The sequence below is a fragment of the Vanessa cardui genome, chromosome 17, assembly GCF_905220365.1.
Source record: "Vanessa cardui chromosome 17, ilVanCard2.1, whole genome shotgun sequence".
NCBI classification, from domain to species: domain Eukaryota; kingdom Metazoa; phylum Arthropoda; class Insecta; order Lepidoptera; family Nymphalidae; genus Vanessa; species Vanessa cardui.
Window position 1 is genome coordinate 3,401,225 of NC_061139.1, and position 15,450 is coordinate 3,416,674.

The 15,450-nt window shown below is 30.2% G+C and overlaps 1 protein-coding gene across 1 annotated transcript in view; it reads right to left on the minus strand.

Moving 5' to 3' along the window:
* LOC124537094 (protein NDNF-like) overlaps positions 1–13,714 on the minus strand; it is a 48,823-nt gene extending 35,109 nt beyond the window's left edge. Inside the window, exon 1 of the mRNA XM_047113811.1 lies at positions 13,312–13,714. Within this exon, the coding sequence (XP_046969767.1) occupies positions 13,312–13,316 (5 nt within the window). The 5' untranslated portion in view covers positions 13,317–13,714. The remainder of the gene's footprint in view (positions 1–13,311) is intronic.
* Between the last annotated feature and the right edge of the window lie 1,736 nt (positions 13,715–15,450).

Consider the following 15,450-nt stretch of genomic DNA (forward strand, 5'->3'; position numbering starts at 1 on the left):
CTTAGGAGCTAAGATGTTATGTCCCTTGTGCCTGTAGTTACGATTTCTCAATCCTAACTAATTTCGTACAAGGATATAACTTACGAACATTTAACTTAATTGTTGATTAGATGCGGATCATTCAACTCCTTGTGGTGTATCGCGGGCAAGGTCGGTAATTCCTCTGTGTAATACTCTGATTAACTGTGTCACTCGGGCAAGCAACGTCAAATAGACAGGGACAGTCTGATCTCCTTACTTCATTGAGACTTTATTTGGTGGTAGGGCTCTGTGCAAGCCCATGTGGGTAGGTACCTACTCATCAGTCATTCTACCGCCAAAAAACAGTACTCAGTATTGTTGTGTTCCGGTTTGAAGGGTGAGTGAGCCAGTGTAACTACAGCCACAAGGGACGTAACATCTTAGTTCCCAAGGTTGGTGGCACATTGACGATGTAAGGAATAGTAAATATTTCTTACAGCGTCATTGTCATGGGTGATGGTGACCACTTACCATCAGGTGGCCTATATGCTCGCCAATCTATACCATGAAAAAAAGACTATCATAGGCAAGAAGATGTTAAAACAATGGGACTTGTAGGTTGTTGAACCCGAAAAAGTCCTCTTTATAAAATTTGGGAACGCTCCCAAAACACATCCACATTAAATTGGAATGCCTTTTCTTAGTTTCTCGCAAAGAAACCCTTTTCAAATTCTGAGTGAAATCACGTGTAACAAATACAATTGTATTAAAAAAAGGATATATTTCGCTCATTCTCCAGTTCCGAAAGTTAACTAACTGTGACATTACCAACGTTCTATATCATACTTCTCAGAATTGACATACCTACATATATTTTTTATTTGCACAATTTCAACTAAGTTTACGTCCAACTGTATTTGAAAGAATATTTTCTCATATAAATATAATTTATAGTTTTCGATGCTTAATGTGATTTTTAGTTGAATGGACCACATATTATATGTGGGTTAAGAATAGGAATATCTATTAAGGGCTAACAGATTAGTTTATAGGACTCCCTTCAAAGCTTCAAATGTTGGGTCATCTTAATTAAATAGTTATTGTTTTCGAAATAAATTCTCAAACACGGAGATTCCGTGAAGATATCTGAACCTGATATAACCAGTTATTTTAGATGTGATCTATATGAATTACGAGCTTCTGTGTGAATAGAAAACGCACTTATGTTTACACACACACACTTACGGTCTTTAACGTTATTACCAAAAAGCTATTTTACGAAATCCTTCGTAACATCTTTTAAACAATTGAATAAAATTATTGAAGGGTTTATTGTTATGGTAATTAATAAAATAGCTGCGTTAGTCACCGTATTTAACAATGTGCTTAATATCTATGCTATAAAATATAATATATGTACATAAATGTAAAAATATATGCATTTGACAGTGGATATAGTGTGTCCGGCGATCCCAAACAAATTGGAGGTCATACTGTTTATTTCAGAACGTATGACATAATCTTCAAAATTTAAATCATTATTCTATATAAATTTGAAATGATATTTAAAGTGTGTATGCTTAGATCTTTGAAACAACTCAACGGCGTTCATCAATAAAAAGATTGATTCAATAGGATAGTTAATTTGTATGATACACGGTTAATATAGTACAGATTTACCGAGAATTTTAGTTTTTTTTTTATCTTTGTTCTAGAATCTCAATTTATATAGACCCTTATTATACCCATGTGGAGACAGGACTGATAGCTAGTCACCTATGAAAAATAACGAAACAAAACAAAACAATGAAAATAAAAATCTTAATATATATAAATAATAACTAAATTTATATCATATAACAATATAATTATTGATCAATCTATCAATCATCCATCAATGTTTCGTCATTAAATAAAATATAAATAAAATTATTTATTAATTTTTATCATTCATTCAATTATATTTACGGATGTAATCCGCGCTATGCGGATACATCTAATTAAGCCCAAACAACGAATCAGCCAGGTCAATAAACAGACATACATCAAAGGTAGCTAAAAATAATATAAAGTCGTTGTCCTAGGTACGATATAATTGTCTTAATATTGTAACGAAGTGTATTAATGAGTGAACCGCTCGAGATCAAGGTATTATTCAATGTTAATATATAATGATTATCGTTCAGTAGATATTTGTTTAAAGCTATAACTAAATGTCTTTAAATTTTTCATTGATTGTTCGTGTAATTTAATATCATTGTTATATTAAATATATACTAGATTAAAATTCATCGTGATATTTTGTTACTTTCATGGTTTTTTTTTTCCTTTTTTAAATGATAATAGTTATAAATAAGTATTGGACAACATCATTTACATTATCATCCCAATGTACTTAAGTAGCAAAAGCACTTGTGTTATGGAAAATCAGCAGTAACGATGGCACCACAAACACCCAGGCCATAACATAGAAAGCTAATGAACTTTTTCTACAATGATTCGGCCGGGAATCGAACCGGGGACCTCGGAGTAGCGTACCAATAAAAACCGGTATACACAACTACTCGACCTCGTCAAAAATATTTGATTATATAAGTTTCGTTTGCACTGGACAATGTTTTTCTTATAAGTCAGAGAGTGAACAATAAAATTGTAATATATAGTTTTTTATGAGGTACCGTCTATACCACAGCAAGTTTTACATTTCCTATTAAATTATATTGTAAATACGATACCTCTTGTGCATACCATTGTATGTTATTACATGTGAGAAATCTTCACGCCTGTGCCTAAATTAACTGCTTACAGTTTTAACTCAATCGATGAATGACATATGAATGCACAGCACGCTGTATATCGCCTACTTTCTTTGACGTAGTCTAATTGAATAGCAATATTGTTTCACACAATTAAGGACTACATACCTATTCATTATTTTACGAGATAAACCATATTAACGTTATCGAGTTGTATTATTATTAGTAAGTCTGTAAATTCCCCACTGTTAGGCTAAGGCCTCCTCCTTAATGGATAAGGAGAGGGCTTGAAACACATTCCACCACGCTGTTCCAATGCGTGTTGGTGGAATCCACATGTGGCAGAATTTCAATGAAATTAGACACACGCAGGTTTCCTCACGAGATGAATTATAAGCACAAATTAAGCACATATATACATACATATATATATATATATATATATATATATATATATATATATATATATATATATATATATATATATAATGGTGCTTGCCTGAGTTTGAACCCGAAATCATCGGTTAAGATGCACGCGTTCTAACCACTGGGCCATCTCGGCTTGGCGTATTATTATTAATATAATTTATTTAAATCGCGTATTTAATGCTATATTTAAGGATTCGAAACAAACAAAGTAATTGTATTATCGTTGCTACCTATAATCATATTGGTAGATAATCAATTGACAGTGAAAAATTCCCGGTTATTCGTTTCTTCTTAGACTCGAGTTGTTTATTTCTGAACCGGTACATTATTGATAATCAATGAGCTATATTAAAAATATATAATTAAATAAAGTCACAAAATTACGTATATCATATTAAGCCAAATATAACAATATTTTGATATCGAATTGACACGATATTTATTATGGTTTTTTAAGGGCGACGAAATACTATCGGATTGGAACGGAAATAAGGCAAAATGAAAGTGGATGTAAGTACATTATAAATAAACATAATATATTAGTCAAGAACTAAGTGTGCACAACATAAGTATTATGAAGGATATTAGGATAATTCATGGCACAAAGCTAAGGTTTGTTAATTTTACATATACACATCATTCATTGGAGTAGGCTATATAAATAGTTCTTTTTTTTTTAATATTTTTTTTTTAGTAACATTAAAAAATATGTTTATATAAGTTATGTCTTTGTAAAACTTTGAGATCCGTCACGTTACAAAGAAATAAGATCAATAAAATTCTTAAATGTTGAAAAAGATTAACTACTGAGTTTCTTGCCGGTTCTTCTCGGTAGAATCTACTTTCCGAACCGGTGATAGCTTCACTTAATTGTAAAATGACGATACAAAAGTGCTTGTATAAGCCTACTTAAATAAAGTTTATTTTGATTTTGAATAAGAAATATGTGACCAGAGCCTTAATTTTACAATAAATATATACATTTTCGACACCTACATTCATAATTCATTTTGAATCTGTATCTATAATGTTTGAATGAAGTGTGCACAACTCATAACCTTTCGTAAGTTTGTCTAGATTTCTATAAGCCCATTTGAATTAAATTAAAAATGAACGATCATCGGAATTCAAAAAATTAGTAGTCCATGACCCTTTAAGGATGATAGCGCGTCAATTGATCATAGCCTCATTCCGGTATGTTCAATCATTTTTTTATGGTATAGGTTGGCGGACGAGCATATGGACCATTTGATGGTAAGTGGTCACCATCACCCATAGACAATGACGCTGTAAGAAATATTAACTACATTTACATCGTCAATGTGCCACCAACCTTGGGAACTAAGATGTTATGTCCCTTGTGCCTATAGTTACACTGGCTCACTCACCCTTCAAACCGTAACACAATAATACTGAGTACTGTTATTTGCGGTAGAATAACTGATGAGCTGGTAACCTATCCAGCGGGCTTGCACAAAGCCCGACCAACAAGAAGAAGTTGTTGATGCTCAAAGAAAAACAAATCTGTACTATTTACAATTACGCGATATCATATTAAGCTTGGTTTAAACATTCTGATTGTTCGTTGTGATTTAAATATTATTAAAAAATAAAAAATTAAAATCGCAGGAGTCTATCTTTGAAAATATTTCAATATGAAGGTCAAGGTTCTGTGCTGTGGAATATACGAATTTCGTGTAATAAAAAATGGCAGCACGCTGTCAAAATGGCTTCCAAGTCACCATCACATGGGATACCTGTCAGAACGCATAAGCCGTTACGCTCAACTACACAAGGAAATACTTGGAAAATAAAAACAAGAAGAGCGACAATGAAAAAAAAAGGAACGAAAACAGATCTCAGTAAGGTCACAACTTTATTTTTGTCGTACTATATGTTTTTTTTTTTATATCTTAGTATTTTTTTATACTTGTACACACAAACATGTGTGTATCTGTAAACATCAGAAAATAGACCTTGTATATAATTACATATATGTATATATATATCTAATATTAATTAGACTTGGAGCTTTCCTCACAACATAGTTCCATTTTCCATTTTGGGTCCCTCTGACACGAGTATTAATCATGCTCACTAGAGAGACCCAACCTTAAATATGCTATGTAAATTTTGGTAACGAATAAATAAATAATAAAAAAAAGTTCCAATTTTAATTGTGTTTGTGCACAAGTTGACTTATCACATGAAAACTTTGGTTCCGTTCCAGCTATAAACTAAACCGTCATATTTTTTCATTATATTTATTCGGGACTCTCTCATTAAACTGGGTTGTTCTTATTTAAATTAGAATAAAAAAAAACGAAATAATTCTAAATTTAAATTTTACTTTTGTGAAAACGTCATTTGATTTAAAAAAATCGAAAGACGTAAAGGCGTTTGGTCTATTTAAATTTGAAGAATAAAAAAATCGAAGTAATTCTTAATTTAAATATTTTTGTTAAATGTCATTTGATTATAAAAAATAATCGAAAGTCATAAAAGCGATACTGGCCAGTGCTATAACTAAAATGTCGTAAAATTCATCTCACTTTTTAACTATCCTTTCTTCCTGACTTCATTGGAGGGTAAAAAAGATCAAAAGCAGATAAAATCTCTTCCATCACATTGACTCCCATAATAGCTCTGTTCACTGCATGAATAATACGATGAATACGACTTTGTTTCTGTCAAAAAAAATCTAGTTTTACTTACATCAGGAACGAGGTTCAAGATTAATTTGGTTTTATTGTTTTCGTATGCGAAGGACGGAGATTTATTGGGTACTGTTATACGTGATTCGACGGTGAATTTAATAGTTTTTTATATGTTACCCCGTTTTGGGATTGTGTTTTATAGGTATTTTATATTGTTGTTCTAATTTATTTAGCGTTGTTTTTATTTTTATTTTTAGAAAATATTATTTCATACAAGCTATGTCAAAGACTGCATGCGTATTTTTAACAAACAAATTGCTCTCCTATTGAATCAGCTGTCTAGTATTGAAAGTCCCGTCAAAAGCTATATAGTGGTATATATACCGTGTGTTCATTTAGTAATAATCGGTTATTTTAATAACAAAAACACTTTTATTATATGTATAGATAATGATTGTGAAGATTTTAAATTAATAATACTTATTAATTTTTAAATAAAAACTACCGTCAGTTCAGTTACCTAAGGACTTAAGTCTTTACCAATATCCGCCATATAAACCTCTTTTGTTATTGATATATTTCATAATAGTCTATACTATTAATAACATGCTAAATAATCTGACCCAGTCATTTTATTCTTATACTATATGTGTAAATAATACTATCTACTACTATAATTAAAGTAGCTTTTAATGTAAATGATGGCCAGTTTGCTGTGAGATTTAAAATATGTAGTTCAAAAAATCACGCACACAAATCATCAAGTAAGTTTGATTTGTCATTCTAAAGGATTTTAATATTTAATGAAAAAAAAAAAGGATTGATATATAAATAATCTTAACTAGTAAGTTATTATTGTGAACGTTGGAATGAATGAATATTTGTCATTCAATCATGATCGGAATGAAATTTAGAAGAATCTGGAAATGGTTATTTAGTATCCCCAATTATTACACCTTACATGCGTGCAAACCACGGCAGGTTGACTAGTCTAGTCGAGATGACGTTAAGACTAAAAGTTAAGTATCAGCTTCTACTACCAGTTGTACCTTTAAATGCCTTTTATCTGGAAAAGCTGGAATATTTTATCGGATTGGAATTAAAATTAAAATTTTAATTGCAACGGAAAAGTTTCTTCTAACTTTTGTTCCCTTGGTGATATCGTAATAGATATGATAAAATAATCAAACATAAGTTCGTATTTATTTAAATTTCGAATGTCCTTGCAAACGTTTGTCTTTCTTGAGCGTTACAATTTGGATACTTGTAAGAGAAAATACGTATATACCAGGCAAACGATTTTCATATTAGACTACAATATCCTGCCACCCATCTAACTAATATCATTACACAGATATAAAACAGTTGCTTATGGCTATTTGTCCCTATCCATGCTTGAATATATAAAATTACGCAATGTGATTCGATTTTTTTAATAGAAATTTTATTCAATAACCATTTTTAACCTGTACTTACGAGAAATTATGGCTTATTTTCGGAGCGATTTTAAACAATACAGATTTTATCCTTATCATGCATTCAATATAGATCCAATATGTTCCTTTACATTATACAATTTAAATGAATATTTTCTAATATATTACAAATTTTAAACGCAGGGACATAGTTTTTCATTTATCTCATGACTGAAAAACTGTAAACGTTGTAAGACATTCTATAGTATCAGCATTGTACGGAAGTAATACGATGCAGAGGCCAGTCGCCAGTTATTACTGTTATAATTAATTTATTTGTTTAATACAGTTTCATTTCTTGACAACATGATAATCATTACATTTTTCATACAAGTTTTCTCGGTACTCGTCCTCACAAGTAGGTAAAGTTATGGATAGAAACTAGTGCATAATAAATAACATTATATCAGATGAGAGCCGAGATGGCCAAGTGCTTAGAGCGCGCACATCTTCACCGTTGATTACCGGTTCAAACTCAGGCAAAACTGAATTTTCATGTGCCTTATTTGTGTTCATCAATCATTTCGAGCTCGATAGTAAGGAGAAACATTGGGAACCATGTGTCTAATTACAACGAATGTGCACATCAACTTCTATCAACCAGCATTCTCCTCAGCGGGAGAGGAGCATACGTTTCCCAGCAGTGACAAAATACTATTAGGTATCACCATAATACCTATCGAGCTTGAACGTGTTGTCAATAATACACATTATTAGCTTATTTTTTTATATATATTTATTATATTTATTTAGCTAGGAATGCAAGCAATGTGTCACACATGTGCGCAATGAATTGGGAATACTTTTAACTTTATATTATTGGTATAAATTTCATTCTAGCTGAGTATTCCAAATCACTAAACCTCTAACTTTTTTTCAAAAAAATGTCGATAAAAATTGTTCATAGTAAACACAACACTATTTAATTAGTAATCAGTATAGACAACCTAACAAAAGCAACGAACACGAAAATCACTGTCACATAAAACATTAAATTTCGTGTAGTCTACAGATTACACATTTATGTATTTTAGGGTTGGTTGTACCCTAATGTCGAAACAAAACGTTGTTTCCGCACCCTTCGTATAAAATTACCGTGTTTAATTTATTTAACGTAAACACGATATAAAGAAAAATATTGCGTTGGACGTCTGTGTATAATGTGTATATATTTGTTTATGAGTTAATAACGTGAAAGCTATTAAATATATTGATATAACCAATCATCGCGGAATCGTCCATAGATAACGTCTAATATTTTATCGATTTTCTTGATTTATAATACTAGCAAAGATAGCGGGCTTAAGCTGTTTAAATTAGACCTTTCTTTTTTGTCCTTAAAAGAATAAAAAAGATAAATCATTGTGTATTTTCTATCTGTATAGCAGCTATCCAATGTCGAAAGGACTCAATTGTTAGCTTACGGGTTGATGACAAATGTCTGGTATTATCAAAAATAATAAAATGATGTGCATATTATATAGTTGCATATAAATTGCCAACTATTTCATAGAAATCGCACCATGTTACAAACATAAATAAAATTCCGCAGACATTTTTAACTTTGCCGTTACGTAAATTCAAATCGTTTATAAAAAATACATTGGTAAAAAAAGCGTATTATTCGATACAAGATTTTGCAGATGATAAAAGATCGTGGAATTAATACCTGTTGACTTCCACGCAGGATATATTAATTTAAATAATTGTATTAACTAACATGACTTTGACTATTTTTTAAATGTTGAAAAGAGTAACTACTGAGTTTCTTGCATGATATAATGGTATGTATGGCATGGTAGAATCTACTTTCCGAACCGGTGGTAGATTCACTTAATTGTTAATTGACAAAGCAATAATTTGCAATATATTTATTTGAAACCATATTTATTTGAACAATGTAACATTTTATGTGACGCCGTAGCATTACGCTATGTCATATACTAATGAAGTTGTAATTATGTAGACGAGGGGCTTCGCGATTCTGTTACGAAGGGGTTAAGTTGATAGGTACTTATCCAGTAATCGATATTGAATTCATTGTTGAATTAACTTATGGTATTTTTAAGGGAACTTCTTTATCGAACAATGAAGATGGCTATTGTATTGATAAATATGAACAGTCCATAGAAAGCTGGTTAAATCTGAGCCCATATTTCGAGTGGATGGGAAATTTTTGATCTAATCCGGAAACTTGGACTCCAATCTGAGTGTTTAAGTATATGCACTCGTTCATAATTGTCATGACAAAGAATTGAATTATATCCTACGCAATGGCGGTGAAGGAAAACATCACGAGGAAACGTGCATGTGTCTAATTTCTTCGAAATTCTGTCACATGTGGATTCCACCAACCCGAATTAGAACAGCTTCGTGGAATATGTCTCTTAATGGAAGAGGAGGCCTTAGCCCAGCAGTGGGAAATTTACAGATTGTTACTTTACTTAATTTATCGTCTAAATTTTTAAATTATTTTTGTATTGTTTTTTTTTTTTAAATAATAACATAAGATAATACAAGTATTTATAATGAAAACGATTGACGTAATTTTAAATTGCTATTATTATAAGCTTATGAGTCCGATTTTTGGACTTGTGCCTTCCTTAACCTAGAGCGCATGGTATCGCTTCATCTGATCGTAGGCAAGTCCATAATAGGTGATGCCTAGAAGATCTCTTAAAAAATGTTCACAGGAAAGGATCGCCAGAAGGCGTTTCGCAACGGTTGCTTGTTATGATTAAGACAGGGATAATTAGCGGTGGGGTTATAACAATGCATAAGACTTAAGAATATTAAATACAACAGGAATAAAAGCTTACAGTGCCCCAAGTAATATCCGCATCGCAACCAAATCCTAATGAGAGGGAAAATAGAACAGCTGCTAGAGCCCCATTAGATTCTTTGCTTTTTAAAAGGAGTGCGTTTGTATTGCCTACTAACTGTGCTAGCGACCTTGTAAGCGTTTGAATTTAACAAAAAAAAAAAAATATTGTAGCCCAAGTTACTCCTTATTATATCTGTTATCTGTCCAACCGTTCTAGAGATTAGCCAGAACAAACAGACAGACAGAGAGACAAAAATTTTAAATAATGTTATTTTGGTATATGTAACGTGTATATGCATTGAGGAAAAAAGCCCTTTTTTAATATTACAAACAGACACTCCAATTTTATTACGTATATAGATATATATTGTTGTCAAACAAATAATAGTCGAAAACATTTGCGCCAAATTAATTCGAATAATAAAGTGTGATATGGATATATTATATTTAATTATTTATTTCAAAATAACATATTGAATAAATGTTCTTTAATTAAATATTAATATTGAGAGAGACTGTTATGCTTTATACACTCATTATCACAATTTTAATTAAGGATTACTTTCGAATAGAGTATATTATATAAATTTAATTGTATTTGATTAACATAATTTTTTATTTCAAATATTAGAATAGAGTTACAACTGAGTTTCTTGCCAGTTCTTCTCAGTAGAATCTATGTTCAAACTCAAATGACCATTTAAATGTACAGTCGGGGTAAGAAAAGGTTCGTCACTAAGATCATCATCATCATTAAGATCTATTTTCGTGTGTTCAGTATGATCGAGAAAATATGACACTAACAGACATATTTTGACAATACAGTAGAATTTTTAATGACTAATTCCACCATTAAAAGTTTCATGTTGATTTAAAACTAGACGTAGTCCAAAAATGTTACAATATTTTGAACCAAGTTATCATACTATGTAATTATAATTTTATATGCAGTTGTCAGTTTAGTGCTTTAGTATCAAAAGGTACTAAGAGCTTACGACTTGATAAAGGAATGGTTTCCTTACTCTGACTGTACTTGTTAAAATCTAGTTGAATAAAGTATATTTTTATTTTGATTAAATATATGATGAAGATGTCATCTTGACGGATTTCGATCACGAAAGCCAGTTGGAACGAAGACTACCCAATAATTCATGACATATTAAATGCATACACTGTTCCCCAACTCTCGTCATCCTATGGTATATCGACTTGGCCAAAGAAAGTTCTGACACAGGAACGACTTTTCGTGCTTTGCGAGCCATTTGAATTTAAATTTGGAACTTACGAATTTGAGGCTGTTGTTTGGTTTTTTTTTTTTTGACAGAAACATTCAATGACATATCACTGGCTCGATCAGATCTGATTTCAGGACTAAATGAAACAGACGAGGCATAAATTTGAATACATTCTTGTTGCATTTAAATAACGTATAGCTAAGAATAATAGAGTAAATAAATGTAGTAGGTGTATAGGGATAATAAAATAAATTAAGAGGAATAAAAGTAGGGGGAGTTACCAAGCTCTACACCAGATCCTGCTATTGGCGGAGACAGCTTTGGTCAAACTGATCAGTTACAATTTTTAGATTAATCGAAATTGAAATCATGTGAATTATATTACTTTAATACATAAAATATAAAACTAATTAATTATATATACAAACTAGTTGCATAAAAATAAATGATAGTTAAAGTATATAATTATACATATGTGTGCATGCCTACAATATATTTCTTATCCTGACTACCTTCTAATATTATGCGCCGTAGAATTAATGTGAATTAAATTATACTTATGAACATTATATTACAAATAAATATTTTTTTTAAGTACCAACTTCAAAAAAAAAAACACTATTTTAAAACAAATAAATATGCACTAAAAAGTAATTAAATAATTGCGTATTCAACATATTTTTAGTGTCCTCCTAAGTAAAATGAAATGAAAAATATTAGAATACTTAAAAGTCCATTTACGATCGTATAACGTAGTTATAGTTATATTTGGAGCCGGTGTCAGCCAAGAAAACCCTACAGTATTATATATAGTATTCCTGGAGTATCTTCTTTCTAACTAAAAAAAATCATCAAAATCAGTTCATAAATGACGAAGTAATTGGCGAACAAACATTAAAAAATATATACGTGTCGAATTAAGAACACTCCTTTTTTTAAGTAGCATAATAACAAATAATTCAAGAAGGTAAGAGACCACATAAACATACTTTGTCGTTTCCAAGGATTACCAAAATATTTGAAAAACTAGTTATTAATTATAAAACAACATATAAAAATTAAAAAAAACATTAATGTTAAGAGCTTGGTATACTTATTTATTACTATCATGATGTGAAAGTTTCATATTAATGGGATGAATAATTATTTTGTTAATCCGAAAAACTAACGAAACATACGTTGCGACAATTACAGTATGATTAATATTTAAAAATAGAATTTTAAATTATTTTATTAATTATTAATTACATGCCAATAAAAACAAACTTTTAAATATTGTCGCTGTCGGTTTTTTTAGTCCGGCTTAGCCATTTCAAGGACATCCCTAAAATATTTTTTATATGTATGTGAACGCTATAAGGGAAAATTAAGAAGGGTTCATAAATTATATTTTTTTAATTAAAAGTAGCTAATTTTTAAATCGACACCGTTAATATAGTTTTATTCGAAGCTATTATAAAATAAGGGCTATTATATATAGGTTTTGTAACAAAACGACTGCAAATGTAATTTATCGGATTTGCACTAGTTATATTTAGTATAGACTTGACTAAAAATAATTATTCTTGATTTATAGTTCGAGACTCGATCTTTTGTTCGTTATGGCGCGAAAAGTATAATAATAATAACGCTTGCCTGAACATCGAATATTATATGTTTAAAAATCGAATATATATTCGTTAAAACTTTTTCATACAAAGAATAGCGCAAGTATTTTCACAAAATTCGATATTTAAATGTAGACGGATTTTTAATTAAATTAAACCGCGAACAACTTCTATTTTAAAAAAATAAATATAAAACCTTTTTTTATAATTCACTCACAAAATTACATATAATTTTAATAGGTTAAACTTAGTTTAAGAATTAAAAAAAAAACTCTTTATAAATAAAATGAATTACAAAATTTGAAACAAAACGAAACTGTCACAAAATTCAAAATAAGAACATTAAATAAAAAAAAAAGTATCTTACCTCATATCGAAAAAGATGCACAAGAATCTTTAAAAAAAAAACAAATCCCGTACACAAAACCACCTCCTTGAAAATACAACGGGAAATAGTCCAACGTGTAAAAACAAGAACGCTTATATAAAGAATTATTTGAAATTCAATTCGTATTTGAAAAATTGGATTTGAATTGAAACCGAAATCATGAACGTTTTAGTCGAATTATGCACCTAGCAAGTGGACGATTATAGGAACGTTTCGATTTATTTCGCATAGTGATATTATTGTATTAAGCATTTCGGTAGTCGGTAACGGAATGTAAGGGTGCGGTCACATCTACCGACGTGTCGGGTGACGCGTGCGCCGCGACTGCACGGGCGCGATCATGCGTGTGCAGTGAGCGGGTGCACTGTAACAAACAAACTAAACTGCACATCGACCAATCTTAGGCGGGGTTCGCGCGTAATATCACAGCTTTTAGCGGATTGCGTTTCGTAGCATCTGTTTTTTATGATCACTTTTTTTTTGTACGTCACTTCATACTGAATTTATTTGATAGTTTCATGAATGAATTCCGAATGACGCTTGAATAAACTATTTTTATAATTTATTGTTACGTTATAAATTATCCATGAAGTTATATTTGTACGTTTATTTTTTTCTCCGCGATAGATTTTCTTCTTGCCTGTCCTATTTCGGACAAGGAACTAGAAGTCTATATTCAAATTTATATCATCCACAAAAAACGTGACGCACTAAAACAGATGAAGAGATACCTATATTACTGAACATCGTAATATTATAAATCTTAACATTTCTTTTCAACTCGATATTGCCTTATTATTTATAGATAAAATACGGTTTTATTTATTATGTTTAAGCACGCATAATTATCGCGTTTTCGATCGGTCTCAAAGTGCTATTTAATTAATCGTAGTAAAAATAAAATGTCCGGCGCACGCGCAGCATCCGAGCGTCAGGTTTAAAATAACCAGTGACAATGGTCAGTTAGCTTTCTAAACGAAGGGGACAATTCGCTTATATTATTAATTAAGATATATTATTTTACAAACGAATCTATTGTTAAATATAAAAACGATATTATTTTAAATAAAGAACACGTTAAAACTACAATTTAATTTTTGTGTTCTATTTTCAAAATAAATTCATAGCCGGAATTAATTAAATTTGACAAAGATCGTATTTACTAATCCACTACTTAAATGACACAGATTATATTTAAATCCATTATACCATTTTTAAATATTTTAATCTTCTAAAGAGGTTGTATTATTTTAAACGCTATGGAGGTTTTTTTTTTTTGACGATATGAATACTATTATACGATAATAACTAGACTGGCGTTGGATGTATCTTATATTTTTATAGTATCTCAGAGAGGAATAAATAAACTATCAAACGTTTAATACGTCTCAGTTAAAATATATTTATAGTCTTAGAATTATAGCTAGATTATAATATCGTTTTTAAAACAAGAACAAAAACTTCATAACTATTAAAATCAAATTTATTGGCTTCGAAAATAAATTTAGTTTTAAGTTACTTCGTTTTGCTTAAAGATAAATAAATCCAGATATTATTTGAAAGACATATCTGTGTCTACCTTTATCTACTATATATCTAATAGATTTTTAGCGTGATATTAGTATAATTATGTAGTTTCAGAACGTCCTAAGTCAATGAACTTCAGGACATGTATACCGATTGATAATACATTTTTGCATCCTAATGCGATACTAATGATTCAAATCAAATCAAATCAAAATAAACTTTATTCAAGTAGGCTTTTACAAGCACTTTTGAATCGTCATTTTACAATAAAGTGAAGCTACTACCGGTCCGGAAAGTAGATTCTTCCGAGAAGAACCAGCAAGAAACTCAGTACTTACTCTTTTTTAACATTAAAAAAATACAAAGTCATGTTAGTTAAATACAATTATTTAAGTTACTATATCCTGCTTGGAAGTCAACAAATATTAACTCCACTCTTTTTTATCATCTATAATAATTGTTGATTAAATGCTTGTATATATACCGATATAATTTCATTTTATATGTTATGGGTATATGATATAAAAGTTTTGTAAATTGTGTGACATTGTGATGAATATAGAAAATTTTCATTTTTTACTTTGATCTTCG